Genomic DNA, 18,471 nt, shown 5'->3' on the forward strand with positions numbered 1-18,471 from the left:
TAATTGCTACAAATTCTAAAATGAAAATTAATTTTGAGTCCGTGATGAAAATGTGAGAGTTTTTGAGAATCTGGTGATTCTGTAATACTTAACTCATTCTGTTGATTGGATTTAATAATTAAACATAAGAAATAATTGTTAATTATAGTCATATAATTAATTATTAATATAATTAATATATAATTTTAATTATATTCATATATAGAGAAATTGCCTTGCTCCTTATAGTCAGCTCTTAGTACTTAAAAGTTCTGAATTTGTGAATTTTCTTACCTGGTAAAATTCACAGTCATTACTCAGTAGTAGTTTTATTTGTAAGCTCAGAAGCAATACACGTAGGGACAGAAGCCAAAAATGTGAGTTGTCCAGTTCACACACACTTCCCAGCTAAAGTCGAAGATAGTGTTCTGTTGTCTCATTGTATCTTTCATACTATGATATGTCCTTTAGTTTTTATTATTGTTTTCATCAAATTTTGTTGATACTTTCACTGTTTAAAATAGCCTCCAGGGCTGGGAAGGTGGCTCAGTGGTAGAGTGCTTGCCTTGCATGCATGAGGCCCTGGGTTTGATTCCTCAGTACCACATAAACAGAAAAAGCCAGAAGTGGTGCTGTGGTTCAAGTGGTAGAACGCTAGCCTTGCTTGAGCTGAAGAGCTGAGGGACAGCGCCCAGGCCCAGAGTTCAGACCCCACAACCAGCAAAAATAAAATAGCCTCCAGATATAATGCTGAAAAGAGACCTTAGTGTTCCTAAGCTCAGGAATATTGTGACATGCCTTACATAGAAAACACATTTTAGATATCAGCCCGAGTAGGCTTGATTTTAGTGTGGTTGAATTAACAATGCAAAATGCATCAGAAAAAGGAAGAAATTCACCAATACAAAGCCAGTATCACACCTCAAAAAAAGTACCTGTTGAAGCTATGGAAAAAAATGAAAAAGCAGGAGCTGGGTAGGTTGCTCAGTGGTAGAGTGCTTGCCTTGCATACTGGAGGCCCTGGGTTTGGTTCCTCAGCACCACATAAGCAGAAAAAGCTGGAAGTGGCACTGTGGCTATCCTTGAGCTGAATTGCTGAGGAACTGCCCAGGCCCAGAGTTCAGGCCCCACAACCCACAAAAAAAAAAAAGAAAGAAAAAAGAAAAAGCAGCTAGTTTGATAGATTCATGATATGTCAGCTGATACTTTTAAGGCATAATGGATAGCATTGTTGTGAGGCAAAAAATCCATGGTACATAAGGACATATACCCAGTGTCAGTAAAGTGTTTTCATCTGGTTGGCTTATGTAAGAGAAAATGAAAAATGGTGAGCTTACAGGCAGTTAGGCTCCTTAGATCCAGAGATTGGGAAAGAATTTTTTAAATAACCTGGCAGAGGGCTGGGAAGGTGGCTCAGTGGTAGAGTGCTTGCCTTGCATGCATGAGGCTCTGGGTTTGATTTCTCAGCATCACATAAGCAGAAAAAGCCAGAAGTGCTGCTGTGGCTCAAGTGGTAGAGCGATTGCTTTGAGCTGAAGAGCTGAGGGATGGCACCCAAACCCAGAGTTTAGGCCCCATGACCGACAAAAAAAAATAAAAAATAACCTGGCAGATGTTATACAGAAAAAGGAATATGTTTTTCAGCACTAGTTTGAAAGAAATGTTAACAGAAGAACCCATGTAATGTCCATGACATTTATAGATTGTCAAAAATTCAACCAGATGTTTGTAAGAACTTAACCCTTTTCCCTAAGGACACTTGTTCAATACTCAATAATTCAATGTTTGTATGGACTTTATGGAACAAAACTATTTCAGACTATAAGAATAAACTTTTTCTCTCTCACTAAATCTCCCTTATCAAGGTTTTATCCATTTCTGCATCTAATTAATATAGTAACAACTTGAAACATTGCTCACTGTCCTGAGAAAACCTTGTTCCTCTTACATGTGCCACTGTAACCATTTCCAGCTTACAAATAGATTCTGTTATACTTGCAAATCATTTTTAGTATATGAATTGCCTTACAAATTTGGGTGATGATTCACAGAATACAACTTCAATTGCAAACAACCTGAATTCTAATACATCTTCTAATCTACATTAGTGTCAACTTTTAATAACGCCAATGATATGTGAAGAAAAATATGGCTCATGTTTTAATTTACTGCCAATGTAGAAGGTCCATATTACTTTGGTAAAACCTTAAATGTAAATTGTTGCCTTCAATAGTTAATAAAATTTCCAAGAAGTTCATTGTTTTTTATTTTATATCAATATAATGCTATTGTATGTATGTACAATGTATCATTTAATCAGAAGTAACTATTCTCCTTTTTTTGTTTGTAGTTTACTTGTCATCTTGTTGCACTAATACTAGGGAGTATAGTTTCATACATGACAATTTAAAGCAATGCAGGCTTGATGTAAGTTGTGATCTACAGGCCACATGGCAATTTGGGGATACAAAACTAATTCACAATGAGCATCTGGAAAAAAAATTTACTGCTAAGAGGTAAGTCTCTATGAACTAAACAAGTTTGAGAAATTTTTTTTGTACTATGGTTTCTTTCACTAATTCATTTATACCATTTTAGATTTACTAAGACTCACTAAGAAAATAGCAGTACTGGATAAATCAGTGAAGGTTACTGTTAACCTTCTTACAGTCTTTGGTGATTCAGAAATATTTGTGCAAGAGGATAGTATTGATTTGTCTGAAATTTGATTATGTGGTTGTATAATAATGAACATTAGTGATCATGCACTAATACTAGATTTCAGATACTCTTCTAATTTTTTACCTTCATTTTTTTTTTCAGAAACATTCATCAGCTCATTTCTTAGGTCCCTTCCTGGGTAATGTAAAATAGGAAAGTAATGAGAAACAACTTTTTTGTTCCTCTAAAGAGGTGATGTGTATATATACATATATATACATATATATATGTATATATATATATATATATCAACCTCTATATATACACAGTGTGTGTGGGGGTGGGGGTGGGTGTCGGTCATGGGGCTTGAACTCTGGGCCTGGGGGCTGTCCTTCAACTCTTCAGCTCAAGGCGAGTGCTCTACCACTTGAACCACAGCACCACCTCCAGTTTTCTGGTCGTTTAGTTGAAGATAAGAGTCTCACAGACTTTCCTGCCAGACTGGCTTTGAACTGAGATCCTCAGATCTCAGCCTCCTGAATAGCTAAGATTATAGGCATGAGCCACTAGCACCTGGCGTAAGGTTGATAGATACTTTAATTTGAGAAGGTTATATCTGGCTGTTTTCAATAATTCCAGTAAAACTGTTCCTTAGCTTTAATGCCAAAATTGGAGTTTGTGTGTGTATCCTTCTATATGTCCCTCTGCATGTCCCTGTCAGTCCTGGGACTCAAGGTATGAATGCTGTTTCTGAGCCTTTGTACTCAAGGCTAGCACTCTGCCAATTGAGCCACAGCTTTACTAGCAGTTTTCTGATGATTATTGGAGATAAGGCTTTCCTGCCCAGGCTATCTTCAAACTCATATGTCAGCTTCCTAAGTAGCTGGGATTACAGGTGTGAACCACTAGCATCTAGCTTCTTTCTAATGGTTCTTGAAAGTACCCATTTAACTTTCTGGGAAGGCAATTACCTTATTGTTGTTTTGATTTTTTTTCAATATACGAACTGGGCTGGGAAGGTGGCTCAGTGGTAGAGTGCTTGCCTTGCATGTATGAGGCCCTGGGTTTGAGTCCTCAGCACCATATAAACAAAAAAAAAGCCGGAAGTGGTGCTATGACTCAAGTGGTAGAGCACTAGCCTTGAGCTGAAGAGCTGAGGGACAGTGCCCAGGCCAGAATTCAGGCCCCATGACCAGACCCCCCCCCAAAAAAAATACATATATACACAAACTCTTCAAATTTTGAATTTATAGATATAAATTTGTATTAGGATAATTTAAAATAGCATATTCATTTTCTAAACTTTTCTTTACGATTTTGCACTTTTAAACCTCAAGCCTAAGCTTGAAAGTCCTACCTGTAAAACTTATTTTTGCTTTAGAATGAATCTTTCTTGACTCAAATATTTAGACCCCTTTGTTGTGAGCTTGGGAACTTGGAACTGGCATATTCTCTTCCTTCTAAAAACTACAATTAGGCGTGGCAGTAGAAAATGACATATTCACATTCAAAGCACAGTTTTTTTTTTAATTAATTTGGGGGAGACTGGAGGCATATTTCGAAAGGGAGAGTACTAGCTATGTGTAAGACCCAGTTCTAGAACACACACAAAACTTGATACTGTAATTTATTTTAGTCTTGAAAATTTTGTTTTTTTTTCAGTTACTTTTTGTTACAGAAAAGTTAAGACAATGATATAGGACATGTTAGAACATTCTTAATAATCAACAATGTCAGGAATTTGTTTGAATATTTGCCCTATTAGACAAAAATTCATACTCTATGTTTACCATAGTACTCAGGAGCAGCACTCCTGAGATAATGAGATTAGTGTTAAAATGACCTCAGTGGTAAGAACAGTAAAGCAAAAAAGGATGAAAAAAACCCAAGACTTTTGAAGAGAATTTGGAGTCATACAATCAGTTAATCTTCATGAAGGCTACCTGATGTCTTAACTTATGATAAGAAGCTAACTTATTTGAAGTCATTTGGAAATGAATTTCTCTATGTGAAGTCAGTGATTCAAATTTGCACTGAATTTAGTACTAGAAAAGGGATATTAGCAAGAAAGGGATTCTAAAATAAGGGTTTAATTCAGGGAAAGGGCACTAAGGACTCCAGATAGGGGATTAGTGACAATCTTTTGAGACATAATCCATGTATTTCATGAAGCTGTCATTTTTAAGAGAAATTACACCAAAAATATGCAAAATATTTAGAGTGCAACTACTTCCTATTTATATCCAATAAAAATGTTTTTATAAATCATAAAAAATCCAAATTTCAAAAAAAATCTTACTGGTCTAGGAATGTGGCTTAGTGGTAGAATGCTTGCCTAGCATGCATGAAGCCCTGGGTTTGATTCCTCAGTACAATATACACAGAAAAAGCCGCAAGTGACACTGTGGTTCAAGTGGTAGGTAGAGTCCTAGCCTTTAGTAAAAGAAGCTCAGAGACAGTGCTGAGGCCCTAAGTTCAAGCCCCAGGACTGGCAAAATAAAAACAAAAAACAACTTCTGATTGTATGTGTTCTACCTTGCAAGTTTAAATTGAAGTAGAGAATTCATCTTTTCCAAAGTTAGTGTCAGCATAGGTTGAGAAAGGAGCAAGGTGTAACACAAGTACATGGCAAAGCACAAATCTGTTGCCTTCATGTTTTCCCAACCTCCTTTTAAATATTTTTTTTTCCTGGTAAATGAAACAACTCAAGTTTATACAGCAAAGAAATACTTTAAATGCAAATGAGTAAGAAGCAGTTTCATAGTAAAATTCGATAGGAATAGGCCACTGTGGATTCAGATTTGTATTATGAGAAGGTTCTCAAGATTCAGCTTCTGCCTTTAATAGTGTGACAAATCTTAGTGTCTGAATAACTTTGGAAAGCCTAACTTTTACATAAACTTAGGACAGAACTCGTGTTGGGGTTTTTTGTTTGGTTTTTTGTTGGTTGTGGGGCTTGAACTCTGGGCCTGGGCACTGTCCCTGAGCTCTTCAGCTCAAGGCAAGCACTCTACCACTTGACCCATAGCACCACTACTGGTTTTCTGGTGGTTAATTAGAGATAAGAGTCTCAGAGCCAGGAGCTGGTGGCTCACACCTATAATCCTAGCTACTCAGGAGGCTGAGATATGAGGATCATGGTTCAAAGCCAACCACAGGAGGAAAGTCCGTGAGACCCAATTAACCACCAGAAAACTGAAAGTGGGCTGTGGCTCAAGAAGCTCTAGTGGTAGAGCGCTCACCTTGAGATGAAGAGCTGAAGGACAGCGCCTCAGGCTCAGAGTTGAAGCCTACAACTGGCCAAAAAAAAAGTCTCACAGACTTTCAGATCTCAGCCTTCTGAGTAGCTAGGATTACAGGCAAGTGCAACCACACCCTGTTGACAGAAATAGTTTCAACCATCATTTTATCCATTTTTTATTGTCATTCTTAAAGAGGCCTGATTCTTTTTTCAAATGTAATTCTGAAGCATTCATTGAAAACTAAAAAAGTACCTATCATCATTATTACTAATACAAAATTCAGAAGATTGTTTCTGCTTTAATTCAGTGGGGTTTTTTTGTAGCCTGGCATTAGATTTTTTATTATATTTTTCTACTGAATCCCTTCAGATTTAGCCAACAAGATATTTAGACAACAGGATGACTAGGTAAAGTAATATGGCCCAAAATGTCAGTGGTACTAGCCATTTAAAAACCCTGCTCTAGGATTATTCTGTGTCTTCGTTATCTATAAAGAGTGTATCTATAAAGAGTGTATCTTTTGATGATGTTACATTTGTGTGTAGTATAGGAATCTTACAATATACTTTTCTGCCCATACATCTTTTTTTGTTGCTATTGTTAGTGTTTTCCCTGTGAGAGACTTAGAAGTTACTAAGAAATTTAATATCGTTCCTTATCCCTAGAAAAGCCAACTGAGAAATGGGAAAAGGAAGTAGGGCATGGACCATTAGACTTCTTTGTGAGAACTCTTATCTCAACATAGCGATCATAGTGTTTCATAGAATTTAGTAACACCAACTTGAATGTAAAAGCAGACATATTTAATCAAAAGTAAAGGGTGACATTGTTACGATCTAGGAGACAAGTGGTCATGATCTTTTCTGTCAGTGACATACTTTCATATGTATTTTCTGTCCTGTCTGCTCTTAGTGGTAGATGGTTCTTGTAAATTAAATAGTAATATGTATATGATATACAACTTCTGTGAGAAGTGTTCCAGAAAAATAAATCTTACTATGTAGCTTTCAAGAACAATTTTCCATATCTTCTAGGTCCTGTAAGCTCTCCATCGTAGATACTAATTTGGAATCACCTTTAAAAAAAAAGAAAAGGTGAGGGCTGGGAATGTGGCTTAGTGGTAGAGTGCTTGTCTAGCATGCATGAATCCCTGGGTTTGATTCCTCAGTGTTTATACACAGAAAGAGCTAGAAGTGGCACTGTGGCTCAAGTGGTAGAGTGCTAGCTTTAAGCAAAAGAAGCTCAGGCCCCAGCCTTGACCTCAAGCCCCAGTACCGGAAAAAAATAAAAAAGAAAGAAAAAATGCACTTATTACTGACTATGTAACTATAATTCTTCTGTATATAACCTTTATAATAACTAATACATTTTTTTTTAAAGACAAGGTGTCAGCTCAAAATCGAAGATGCATCTATAGGTTGGCCCTGTGCTTCTAAGAATTTTTCACAGGGGAATGGCATTTAGGGACTTGGGCCACAATCTGAGTACCCAAAGCATTTGCTTTTTAGAAGAGGATTTTTAATCTTTCTTTTTTTCTTTTTTTTCCTTTTTTGGTTATTGATGGGGATTACCTTGGGGCCTGGGCACTGTCTCTGAGCTCTTTTGCAGGCTAGTGCTCTACCACTTTGAGCAACAGTGCCACTTTTGGTTTTCTGATGGTTAATTGGAGTCTCATTGACTTTATGGGCTGGCTCCTAACCATAATCCTCAGATCTCAACTTCCTGAGTAACTAAGATTACAGGCATGAGCTACCAGTGACCAGCTTTTCCAATTTTTTTGTTTCTTATTCTCTTATGGGAAGAAAGGTTCATTGAGACATTTCTACACACATATATATACTTTTTCCTTATCCACTTCATCTGCCACATTCATCCCACTGGAATCACATTTCTGTCCTGGTGTCTGAACCTTTTGTACCAGCTGGTGGTACCTGGTTGACGCTAGTACTGTTCTTGCTCAAGGCAAGCCCTCTACCACTTGAACCGCAGCACCACTTCCAGTTTTCTAGTGGTTTATTGGAGATAAGTCTCACGGAGTTTCCTGCCAGGGCTGGCTTTGAACCATGATTCTCAGATCTCAGCCTCCTGAGTAGCTAGGATTATAGGCGTGAGCCCCTGGCACGCGGCTGGCCTAATTTTTAATATTGTTTCTCATAGAATAGGTGGGGTTGATGAAAGAGAGAGATGGTGGGGATGGCTGGCCAGCAGAACAGTCAGAACACATTTATTATGTTCGTTACTTTATATGAATGTGCTCTGACACCCCACAGCTATTATAATGGTAACATTCTAGGCGACTAATCACGGAGCACCATAACAACTTTAGTAAAAGGAAACGTTTACTCTATTAAAACAATGTGAACATGTGACACAGAAACATAAAGTGGGTGTGTACTTTTGGAAAAAAATGACACTGATAGCCTTGCAGATACAAGATTGCCAGTCCTGGGGTTTGAACTCAGGGTCTGGGCTCTGTCCCTGAGCCTTTCTGTACTCAGGGCTAGCTCTATCACTTGAGCCACAGTGCCACTTCCAGTTTTTTTCTGTTTTATGTGGTAGCAAGGAATCAAACCCAGAGCTTGATGCATGCTAGGCAAGCACTCTACCACCAAGCCATATTCCCAGACCCCTCCAATTTATTTTTTAAAAAATTGTTTATATGAGGCACAATAAAATGAAATAGACTTGTATGGTTCCAACCCTGTCACTTTGATAGTTTGACAAGCTTTAGCTTTTTTGTAGGATATAGGGGTAGTGTTGGGGTTTGAACTTAGGGACCTTATGCTTGGTCCCTAAGTGGCAGTGCTTGAACAGTATCCTCAGCCCCTAAACTTCATTTTTTTTAATGAATTCAATAATAACTTTGAGGTGAGTTGAGAACAAATTGGCAAAATGCATGTAAAACTTTTAAGACTTTCTGGTGAATGTATTAACAGCATTTGAGAAATGTTCTTATCAGATAACCAAAAAAAGTTAAGTCTTCAATTTAACCTTTAGATATTCAAGCTAACTAATGGTAGGGGTATGTGATACCTCTGAATGCTATCAGTATTTTTCTTTTTAATAGTTACTAAGCTGAAACATCCTGAAAATTATTGTTTAAACTGTATACAGTATTTGTTTTGTTTACTTTAGGTCAGAGATGCGTGAGAATGGAAGGCATGGCAGAGAACTTGAAGAACATTTCTGCTTTTTAGCACTTCCTCAGAGTGACATGGCAGAGATTTACCAGAGCGGGATAAGTACTAAAGCATCGACATTGAAGATACTGGGAAATCCCCTTCTGGGAATTTATATATTTAGACATGTTGATGTTGCCTTGAATTATGCTCATAGTCGAAGCACTGCTGTGGAAGGTATTGTAATTTTTAAGGTAGGTAGCATAAAAATGCTAATTATATGAACAGTTGATCTTAAATTAACCTGGACATACTTTCCTCTCAGTTTAAATTAGTATTTTAAATTTCATTATGTAAAATAACATGTTATCATCATTAGAATTTTCCCCATTCTTGACTCTTATTTGACTTAATTTTCAGTAAGCAAAGGCAGTCCTCATCTTCGTCTTCTCAGTGTTACATTTATTATGGACAATTGTTCCTGCTCTTTTTTGTTGGTTGTGGGGCCTGAACTCTGGGTCTGGGCGCTGTCCCTCAGCTCTTCAGCTCAAAGCTAGCACTCTATCACTTGAGCCACAACCACTTCCTGCTTTTTCTGCTGGTGTGGTGCTAAGGAATCGAACCCAGGGCCTCAGGCATGCAAGGCAATCACTCTACCACTGAGCCACCTTCCCAGCCCCTGTTTCTACTCCTTTTATTTCTTTTGTCTATATCATAATTAATATTAAATTTTGTGTCCTCCTATTAAACATTGTGGTAAAGTGACTTTTGCATAAGCTGAACTTAATTAAGCTTTTTGTTTTTTAACAAGGATTAGAGTTTGAACTCAGGGCCTCTCTCTTCCTAACTATATGCTCTACCATTTAAGCTATGCTTCCAGCTTCAAATATCAATTTTGTAATTTTAATACTTATGTTACGGTTACATAAAATGTTAGTTTTGAAAAAACTTTTGCCTAGGTGATTCAAGGCCTCTAAATGAGTGTGTCTGTGACTATATGAGAGGGAATATTGTTTATATTAGGAAATAGCCATGATATAAATGCCTACCTTAGAGCATTGGACAGTTACCATATATCCTTTCTCTGGAATACTATCCATTTCTTGCCATTAGGTTTACAGAGCATTTTTAAAGATGTGAAAATCATATTAATGATTTGAAAGTTTTTGAAATTAATAAACATTAAAGTATTAAAAATAATATATGGGATAACTGAGATGATAAAACACTTAAATTACAAAAAGACCAGAAAAAATGCACTCAGTTGTTACCCATAATAAGCTTTAGAACTGAAGATACATCTCAGTGGAAGAGTTTTTGCCCAGCGGAAGAGTTTTGCCCAGCATGCATGGAGTTCTAGGTTTCTTACAGAGTGCATACACACACACACACACACAAACACACACACACGTCCCTTCTAGTTTTCCAAATAACCATTTTCCTAAAATGAGAAAAGTACATAAGTATTTCTTTCCAACTTGTTAATTGTGGTAAAATAAAACTGATTTTACTGTTACCAGTTTTGTTTGAAGGGTGTATGTGTGTGTGCTGGTACCTGCACTTTTGCTTGGCTTTTTCTCTTACAGCTGGCACTGTACTACTTGAGCCACACACAGTTCAGCTTTGTGTGTGTGTGTGTGTGTGTGTGTGTGTGCGTGCGTGCGCACACACACACACACACACACACACACACACTCTTGGGCACTGTCTCTGAACTTTTTTTTCACAAGGTTAGTGTTCTACCACTTGAGTCACAGTTAGGACCTTTTAGATCGTCAGTTGGAGATAAAGTCTCACAGATTTTGCTGTCTGGGCTGGCTTCAAACCATGATCTTCAGATCTCAGCCTCCTGAGTAGCTTGGATTACAGTGTGAGACCCTGGTGCCCAGCTATAGTCATCAGGTTTTTTTTTTATTTTATTTCAGATCTTTTTCTGAGCATTTGCTTCTGTATGGTAACTTTCTAATTTCCTCTGATTTGTAGGTTTTTTGTTTGTTTTGCTTTTTGTGTGTATGTGGAGGAAATAGGGAAGAGAATTGGAATAGCAATACTGACAACAAACATAGTGGCTTTTACATGCAAAGCAAGCCCTCTACCATTGAGATGTACTCTCAGCTATTCATGGTTGATTTTAAATGACAATCTTCCATATCTACCTCCCTGAGGAATGGGGCACTGGCCCTTTAAATCCTCTAAGTCTCTTAGACATAAGAGCAATATTTTAAAAAAAAACAAAACAGAGAGATCACCTGTTTGCACCTGTTATAAGTAATCAGTGACGAGAACACATTCTCCTTAGGTTTACACTGCCCATTCTTCTTTAAGTGGTGTGCAAGTTACTTTTGGAACACATGCACACCAAGCTGCTATGGGGCCACAGGAGTGGAAAAAATACCTGCAAATGGGCTAAGTACAATATGCTATCTAAACCTTGCCCTGGAAATTCCAAAATAGTTACAACAGACAGACTCTTCTGTTGTAGGGAGGCATATTTCTGATGTGTACTACTCCATCTTTCCCCAGAATCAGTTTTGAACTAGTTTCGCAACTTTTCTGAAATTCTAAACTATTGAGAGTTGAAAATGAGTCTCATAGAATTTCAAGGTTTAACAGGTCAGTTGTTTAAAAAAAATTGTAGCTTCTGGGGCTGGGAAGATAGCTCAGTGGTAGAGTGCTTGCCTTGCATGCATGAGGCCCTGGGTTCGATTCCTCAGCACCACATAAGCAGTAAAAGCAGGAAGTGGTACTATGGCTCAAGTGGTAGAACACTAGCCTTGAGCTGAAGAGCTAAGGGACAGTGCCCAGGCCCAGAGTTCAGGTCCACGACCGACAAAAAGAAATTGTAGCTTTAGAAGGCCAAATAAAATCACAGTAGGTAGGCAGTATCCTTCCCTTGGAGACGGAAAACCAAGATGTTCATATAACCTCTATAAAATTAATAGTATATAACATAATTGCTTATTTTTATCTCAAGTATATCATTACTTAAGCATAATTTGTTTTTATATTTAATGGATATAATCTGGTGCCTATGGCTCATGTCTGTAATCCTAGCTACTCAGGAGGCTACAACCTGAGGATTGCAGTTTAAAGGTGGCCCATTCAGGAAGGTCCATGAGTCTCTTATTTCCAGCTAACCACTCAAAAGGCAGAAGTAGAACTCAAGTGATGGAACACTAGCCTTGAGTGAAAAAGCTAAAGAACAGCCCCATGGGCTGGGAAGGTAGCTCAGTGGTAGAGTGCTTGTCTAGCATGCATGAAGCCCTGGGTTCAATTCCTCAGTACCACATAAACAGAAAAAGCCAGAAATGACTCTGTGGTTTAAGTGATAGAGTACCAGCCTTGAGCACAAACACGCTCAGGGACAGAGCCCAGGACCAGTCAAAAATAAAAAAGAACAGCACCCAGCCCCCAAGGTTAAGTCCCAGTACTAACTACCACAATAAATAATAATAATAAATAATATACTGAGTTTTAGAAAATTTGGTACAGAATAAAAACCTTCCAAAATCCCTATGATAATCATAGTCTTTTATATCTATATTTAGTCTTTTTTATCGTTCTGTGCCAGTGATCTGGCTGATCTCAAGTCCAGATGCTATCCCTTAGCTTTGCACTCAAGGTTGACACTACCACTTGAGTCACACCACCACTTTCAACTTTTTGTGGGTTAATTGGAGAGAAGAGTCTCACAGACTTTTCTTTCTGGGCTGGTTTCAAACTACAGTCCTCAGAGTAGCTAGGATTACAGACATGAACCACTGGTGCCAGGATTTTATGTTTTGTCTTCTCATCATATAAACAGATGTGCATGTGTAATGTGCTCTATGTATCATGTACCTTGCTTTTATGGGGACTGTTAAAATTTATATTTTACATGCCATTAAATAAGTTCTCTAAACAGCAAGGTCCTACTATGTTGCCTAGGCTGGCCTTGAAGTCCTGTATTCAAGAGTCCCTTCTTCCTTTGTCTCTCAAGTAACTGGGACTGTAAGACTACATTGTATTTCTCCTTGTGGATGGTTACACAGTGTTCCACTATACACCTCTACTATGAATTTGCCTCACAAGTTTGGAGGTTTTGTGTTTGCTTTTCAGCCAGTCTCACTGTGTGGCTCAGGCATGCCTTAAGCTCTCGATTTTGGTTCCTATTAACTCGCTTTGCGGGAATAACAAGTGTATGCTGTCATACGTGGCTCAACCTCAAACACATTGTTTTTTCTGTCAGTCATGGAGCTCAAACTCATGTCCTGGGTGCTATCCCTGAGCTCTTTTACTAAAGGTTAGCACTCTACCACTTTGAGCCACAGCACTACTTCTAGTTTTCTGGTGGTTAATTGGAGATGAGTCTCACAACCTTTCCTGGCTTTATTTGCAATAACTAGTATATGTCTGAGACAAGCAGAAAAGGTCAGATAAGTTGATGTTAGGTGAAATGAACCCCAAGATAAGTATTCAAATGTTTTTGCTTTCATGAAATTGTTCCTAACATATTTATAAGATGATTTCTTTCAGGCTGGGATGTAGCTCAGCGGCAAAGAGCTTGCCTAATTAGTGCAACGTCCTGGGTTTGATCCCCAGTACCAAAAAAGAAAAGACAAAAAAAAAAAAAAAAGATGATTTCTTTGTTGCTTTGTATGTCCCTCCCCCACAGTATAACCCCTGCTTTCACTATTTGATGTTGGTATAATTTGTGGAGGGGAAGGGAAAAAACAAATCATTTAAATAGGGATACAGGTGGACCCATTGCAACAATGAGATGTACAAATCGTTATGTCGAAAAATGAACTTTACAACTTTGGTGAGGGGGGGAGAAGGGATGGGAAGGGGAAACAAAGGAGGAGGCAACCATGCTTGATAAGAAATGTACTCATTATCTTGCCTATGTAATTGTAACCCCCTCTGTATGGTATTTTCACAATTAAAAAAATAAAAAAAAAACTTTCCTGGTTTTGAACCAGATCTCATACTCCTGAATAGATATGATTGTAGGTGTGAGCTACCAGTGCCCAGCTTTGAACACATTTTTAATGTTTGGATCTAAGTTTGGTTTGGTTTGATTTGATTTTGGTCATTTTTGTATAAGTAGTTTTTCACACATATGTATGAGTACATGCTAAGATATAGAAAGAACCCAGGGACACATTCATTCTAATAACCGCAGGCTGTCCTACTATTGAACTACCTTGGCTCCTATTTGCTAAGAATTGTTTTGTTTCATTTCATTTCATTTTTTTCCCAGTCCTGGGGCTTGAATTCAGGGTCTGGGCACTGTCCCTGAACTACTTTTGCTCAAGGATAGCAATGCCACTCCTGGCCTTCTCTGTTTATGTGGTACTAAGGAGTGGAACCCAGGGCTTCATGCATGCTAGGCAAGCACTCTACCACTAAGCCACATTTCCAGCCCCTAACAATTTTTTTATTCATAGGTGTCAAATTACAGTCAAGGATAATGTATATTTTTACAGCTTGTGCTATGTAATGCCCAGTTGTTCTGTAAAAAGCTTTTACTAGTTAACAGTTCTATCACACCGTCACTACATCTGTGTATTATCCTCTTTTAAAGACTGTGAGGGCTGGGAATGTGGCTCAGTGGTAGAGTGCTTGCCTTGCATGCATGTGCTGCTGTGTTGGTTTCCGCAGCACCAGATAAGCAGAAAAAGCTGGGAGTGGCGCTGGGGCTCAAGTAGTAGAGTGTTACTCTTGAGCTGAAGAGCTGAAGGACAGTGCCCAGGCCCAGAGTTCAGACCCCGTGACTGACAAAAAAACAAAAAGAAAAAAAAAAGCTAACTTGCTTGGTATTTACTTTGGTTTGCAGATTTTAAAAAGAATTTAATTTTTTCTTCTACCATGTATTGGTTAATTATAGTTGGTGTAACTTTGAAATGATAATTACAATCACGTATGTAGTAGTGAGGAATCAAACCCAGGGCCTCATGAATGCTAGACAAGCACTCTACAACTATGCCACATTCCAGCTCACATACATTTTTATATAGATGAACATACTTCTGGGCTTTGATGTTTTTCTGTTTGTTTTTCCTTTTGTCTTGTGTTTAAAAGGCATCTTAATATATGGAATTACAAACCACCTATTCCATTTTCTATTTCTCACACACATTTTAAAATAATTTTCTGGGCTATTACTTGTATAGTCTTCCATACAGGTTTTTACACTAAAATATCTGAAAGTAGATTTTTTTAAAAAAAATTGTATTAGAATTACTCTAGCCCCAGTTTAATTTAGAAGAGAAGTGATAAAAATCACCATGTTATATCATCCCATTCATTTGGAACATTAACAGTGTTAGCATTTTGTTGTTTGAAGCATGAGGATCTGAAAAATATTATGCTGAATTTTTTTTCAGGTTCTCTTTGGAAAAGTGAAGAAAGTTCAGCCTTCTGTGGATAAAAACAAAGTTTCTTTGGATCCTTCTCCTAACTTTGATTGCCATATGTCAAAAACTGTACCTTCTGTGAAAGATACCATTGAGCTACAAGCCTACAACTCTGCAGTATGTTAACATCGAGGCTTTTTATTTGGAAGTCATATGCTTAGTGCAGTAATCATTTTTATTTGAATATTCCGTAAATTAATTACTAGTTTGTCTTTCAAGCAAAGTTTCACTTCAAAGCGACTATGGTAAACTTAAAAATTGCCAAGAGTACATTGAGAATGTTTCACTATGAAAAATGAGGCATAAGATGATAGATAACATTAATTAGTTTGACTTAATCATCCATATAGTACTTTTCTGTCAAAACACCACATGTACCCCATAAATATATACCATTATGATTAATCAGTTAAAATAGTAATTTTAAAGTAAGGCTGTTCTGAGGCAATATCATTGGCTCTTTATACTTTGGAAAAGGAGCAAAAGAAAACTTTATAGATGAGGCATTTGGTGAGACAGCGTTTTCTGATCATATTTGGTTAAGATATTTTGTAGCTTTTTAATTTTTCCACAGAGGATTATGTCTTTTATACATGAGTAAATGAAGATAAATCTTATATAAATGTCTATATATACTTCTATATATAAAAAGTACTAAGATGTTATAATTTTTTTCTACCAAGTTCAATATAATGGTCAGAGCATATGTAAAACATTTAACTTTGAATAGAAAATATTTAAAAGAATACATGAAGGGATGACATTGTCCAAAAAGAAACATGCTCTTTACCTAACTTATATAACTAACTTATGTAATAACAAAAAATAAAATTTAAAAGAAAAAAATACATGATGTCTGCATTTTGTAACATTGGTAGCCTACCAAGAATAAGTACTGTGGTCAGGGGAGGGGAGGAATTTTATATATATTTGACAAAACTAGTGTTGAAAAGTATAGGAGATTCATTGAAGTAGATAAAAACACATGACATTGTGCAGCTTTATCATTATTGAAATAGTTTATCAAGTCTTAACTGCCAAAATTCATCATCATTAATTTTCTTTTTAATTTTTAGGTATACTTCTATGAATATGATATCTATTCAAAGCCAGTAGATAAGCCAAGGCAGTGTCTACCTTATGCGGTGGTAACAGTAAAATTTATTGGTCAAAAAATAGATAATGGACACCTTACAACATCTTTAAAAGTCCTGACACCCAGACTTACTCAAAGACCTGGTAAGATTCATATCTTACTCTACTTCAGAAATATTTGTGCTGCTCTTGAATTTTCTGAATATTCTTTTCTAATAATGTCATTGATCTCTAAGCAAGATAGTGTGTTTTGCATTCAGTATTGGTATTGAAAGATATAGAGTAATTCCTGCTATTACTGTAGCATATGAGTCTTTCCCGCTTTTCATTTGCTTATCTACTCATCTGGTGTGATTTTTTTACCTCCTCTGTATTTTCACGTATCTTCTTTTTTTTTTTTTTTTTTTTGGTCATGAGGCTTGAATTCTGGGCCTGGGTGCTATCCCTCATCTCTTCAGCTCAAGGCAATCGCTCTACCACTTGAGCCACAGTGCTACTTCCGGCTTTTTCTGTTTATGTGGTGCTGAGAAATTGAACCCAGGGCCTCATGCGTGCAAGGCAAGCACTCTGCCACTGATCCATCTTCCCAGCCCCTATCTTCATCTTTTGTGTATAGAGGTTTCCTTTTGAATATCTTCTGCAGTGCTTTAGTGGTCATAAGTCATTTGTTTTTGTTCATCACAGAAGGGTTTTATCTTTCATTTATGAATGATAGGTTTGCTAAATAGAGTTATCTAGGATACTAGTTACTTCAGCACTTAAAATATCTCATTCCATTCCTGCTTCAACAGTTTCTGTTGAGAAATCTGCTGTTATTCTGATTGACTCGACTTTATAGGTTGCTTGCCACTTCTACTTGTATCATCTCTTAATTAAATTTGTATGTCTTTTGGGAAAAAAAAAGATAGTATGTTTTACCTGTTTTCCATTTGTGAATCTATGATCACCCTCAATGCTTTTTTTATTTTTTGTCAGTCATGGTGATTGAACTCAGGGTCTGGGTGCTGTTCTTGAGCTAAGCTCTTTTGCTTAAGACTAGTGCTCTACCACTTTAGTTTTCTGGTGGTTAACTGGTGGTAACAGAGACACAGATTTTCCTTTCCAGGCTGGCTCTGAACTGGGATCTTCAGATTTCAGCCTCCTCAGTAGCTAGGATTACAGGCATGAGACACCAGTGCCTGGTTCAAATGCTTCTTTTTTTTTTTTTAAACTCTACTGATGATTGAACTAGGGCCTCACACTTGAGTCACATCACCAGCCTCTTTTTTTGTATTTGTTATTTTCAGGCTGTCTAGGCCAGCCTGGGTTTTGATCCTCCTACTTGTGCTTCCTTGTACACAGGTGTGCACCACCTTGCCCAGCCATTAGTTTAGATGAAATCTCACCACTTTTTTTGTTATACCCAGGCTGATCTTGAAGCCCTGCTGTCTGCCTCACAAGTATCTAAGATTATAAGAGTTACCCACTACAGCCAGCATTTTTTTTTACTTACTTTGATCAATATGTGTTCATATAATTCTTCTATGTTGATAAGTATATCAACAGTTTATTCATTTTTAGGAATAGATAAGGGAGTATTCTGTTATATATAGATATAGATATACATGTACACATATGTATAGATGTATATAGATGCATATATGTATACATATAAGTACTTTTTATGTTTTTTGAATATTATGGAGGCAACATTGATGTTTGAACTCAGGATATCATGCTTGCTAGGAAGGTATTTCTACCATTTGGGCCAAGTTTTGAGGATTTAAGCTCTGTATTTCCTTTAAGTTGTTAAGTATTTTATTCCTTTTGATGTTATCATAAATAGAATTATTTTCTTAATTTCATTTGTGTATTCATAACAATATGATTTAATTTTGTGTATTGAGCTCTGATACTTTGTAACTTTCCATGAGATCATTAATAGTAATCATCTTGTTAGTGTATTGCTTGAATGTCCTGTATACAAGCTCATGTCAT

The 18,471-nt window shown here is 37.1% G+C and overlaps 1 protein-coding gene across 1 annotated transcript in view; it reads left to right on the forward strand.

Moving 5' to 3' along the window:
- Nucleotides 1-18,471, forward strand: part of Tex15 (testis expressed 15, meiosis and synapsis associated) — a 49,201-nt gene that overhangs the window by 10,404 nt on the left and 20,326 nt on the right. Inside the window, exons 3-6 of the mRNA XM_042701140.1 lie at nucleotides 2,330-2,495; nucleotides 9,018-9,255; nucleotides 15,370-15,516; nucleotides 16,476-16,638. Coding sequence (XP_042557074.1) covers nucleotides 2,330-2,495; nucleotides 9,018-9,255; nucleotides 15,370-15,516; nucleotides 16,476-16,638 — 714 coding nt within the window. The remainder of the gene's footprint in view (nucleotides 1-2,329; nucleotides 2,496-9,017; nucleotides 9,256-15,369; nucleotides 15,517-16,475; nucleotides 16,639-18,471) is intronic.

Source organism: Dipodomys spectabilis, unplaced genomic scaffold, assembly GCF_019054845.1.
Source record: "Dipodomys spectabilis isolate Male_0828 unplaced genomic scaffold, ASM1905484v1 ptg000009l, whole genome shotgun sequence".
Taxonomy (NCBI): domain Eukaryota; kingdom Metazoa; phylum Chordata; class Mammalia; order Rodentia; family Heteromyidae; genus Dipodomys; species Dipodomys spectabilis.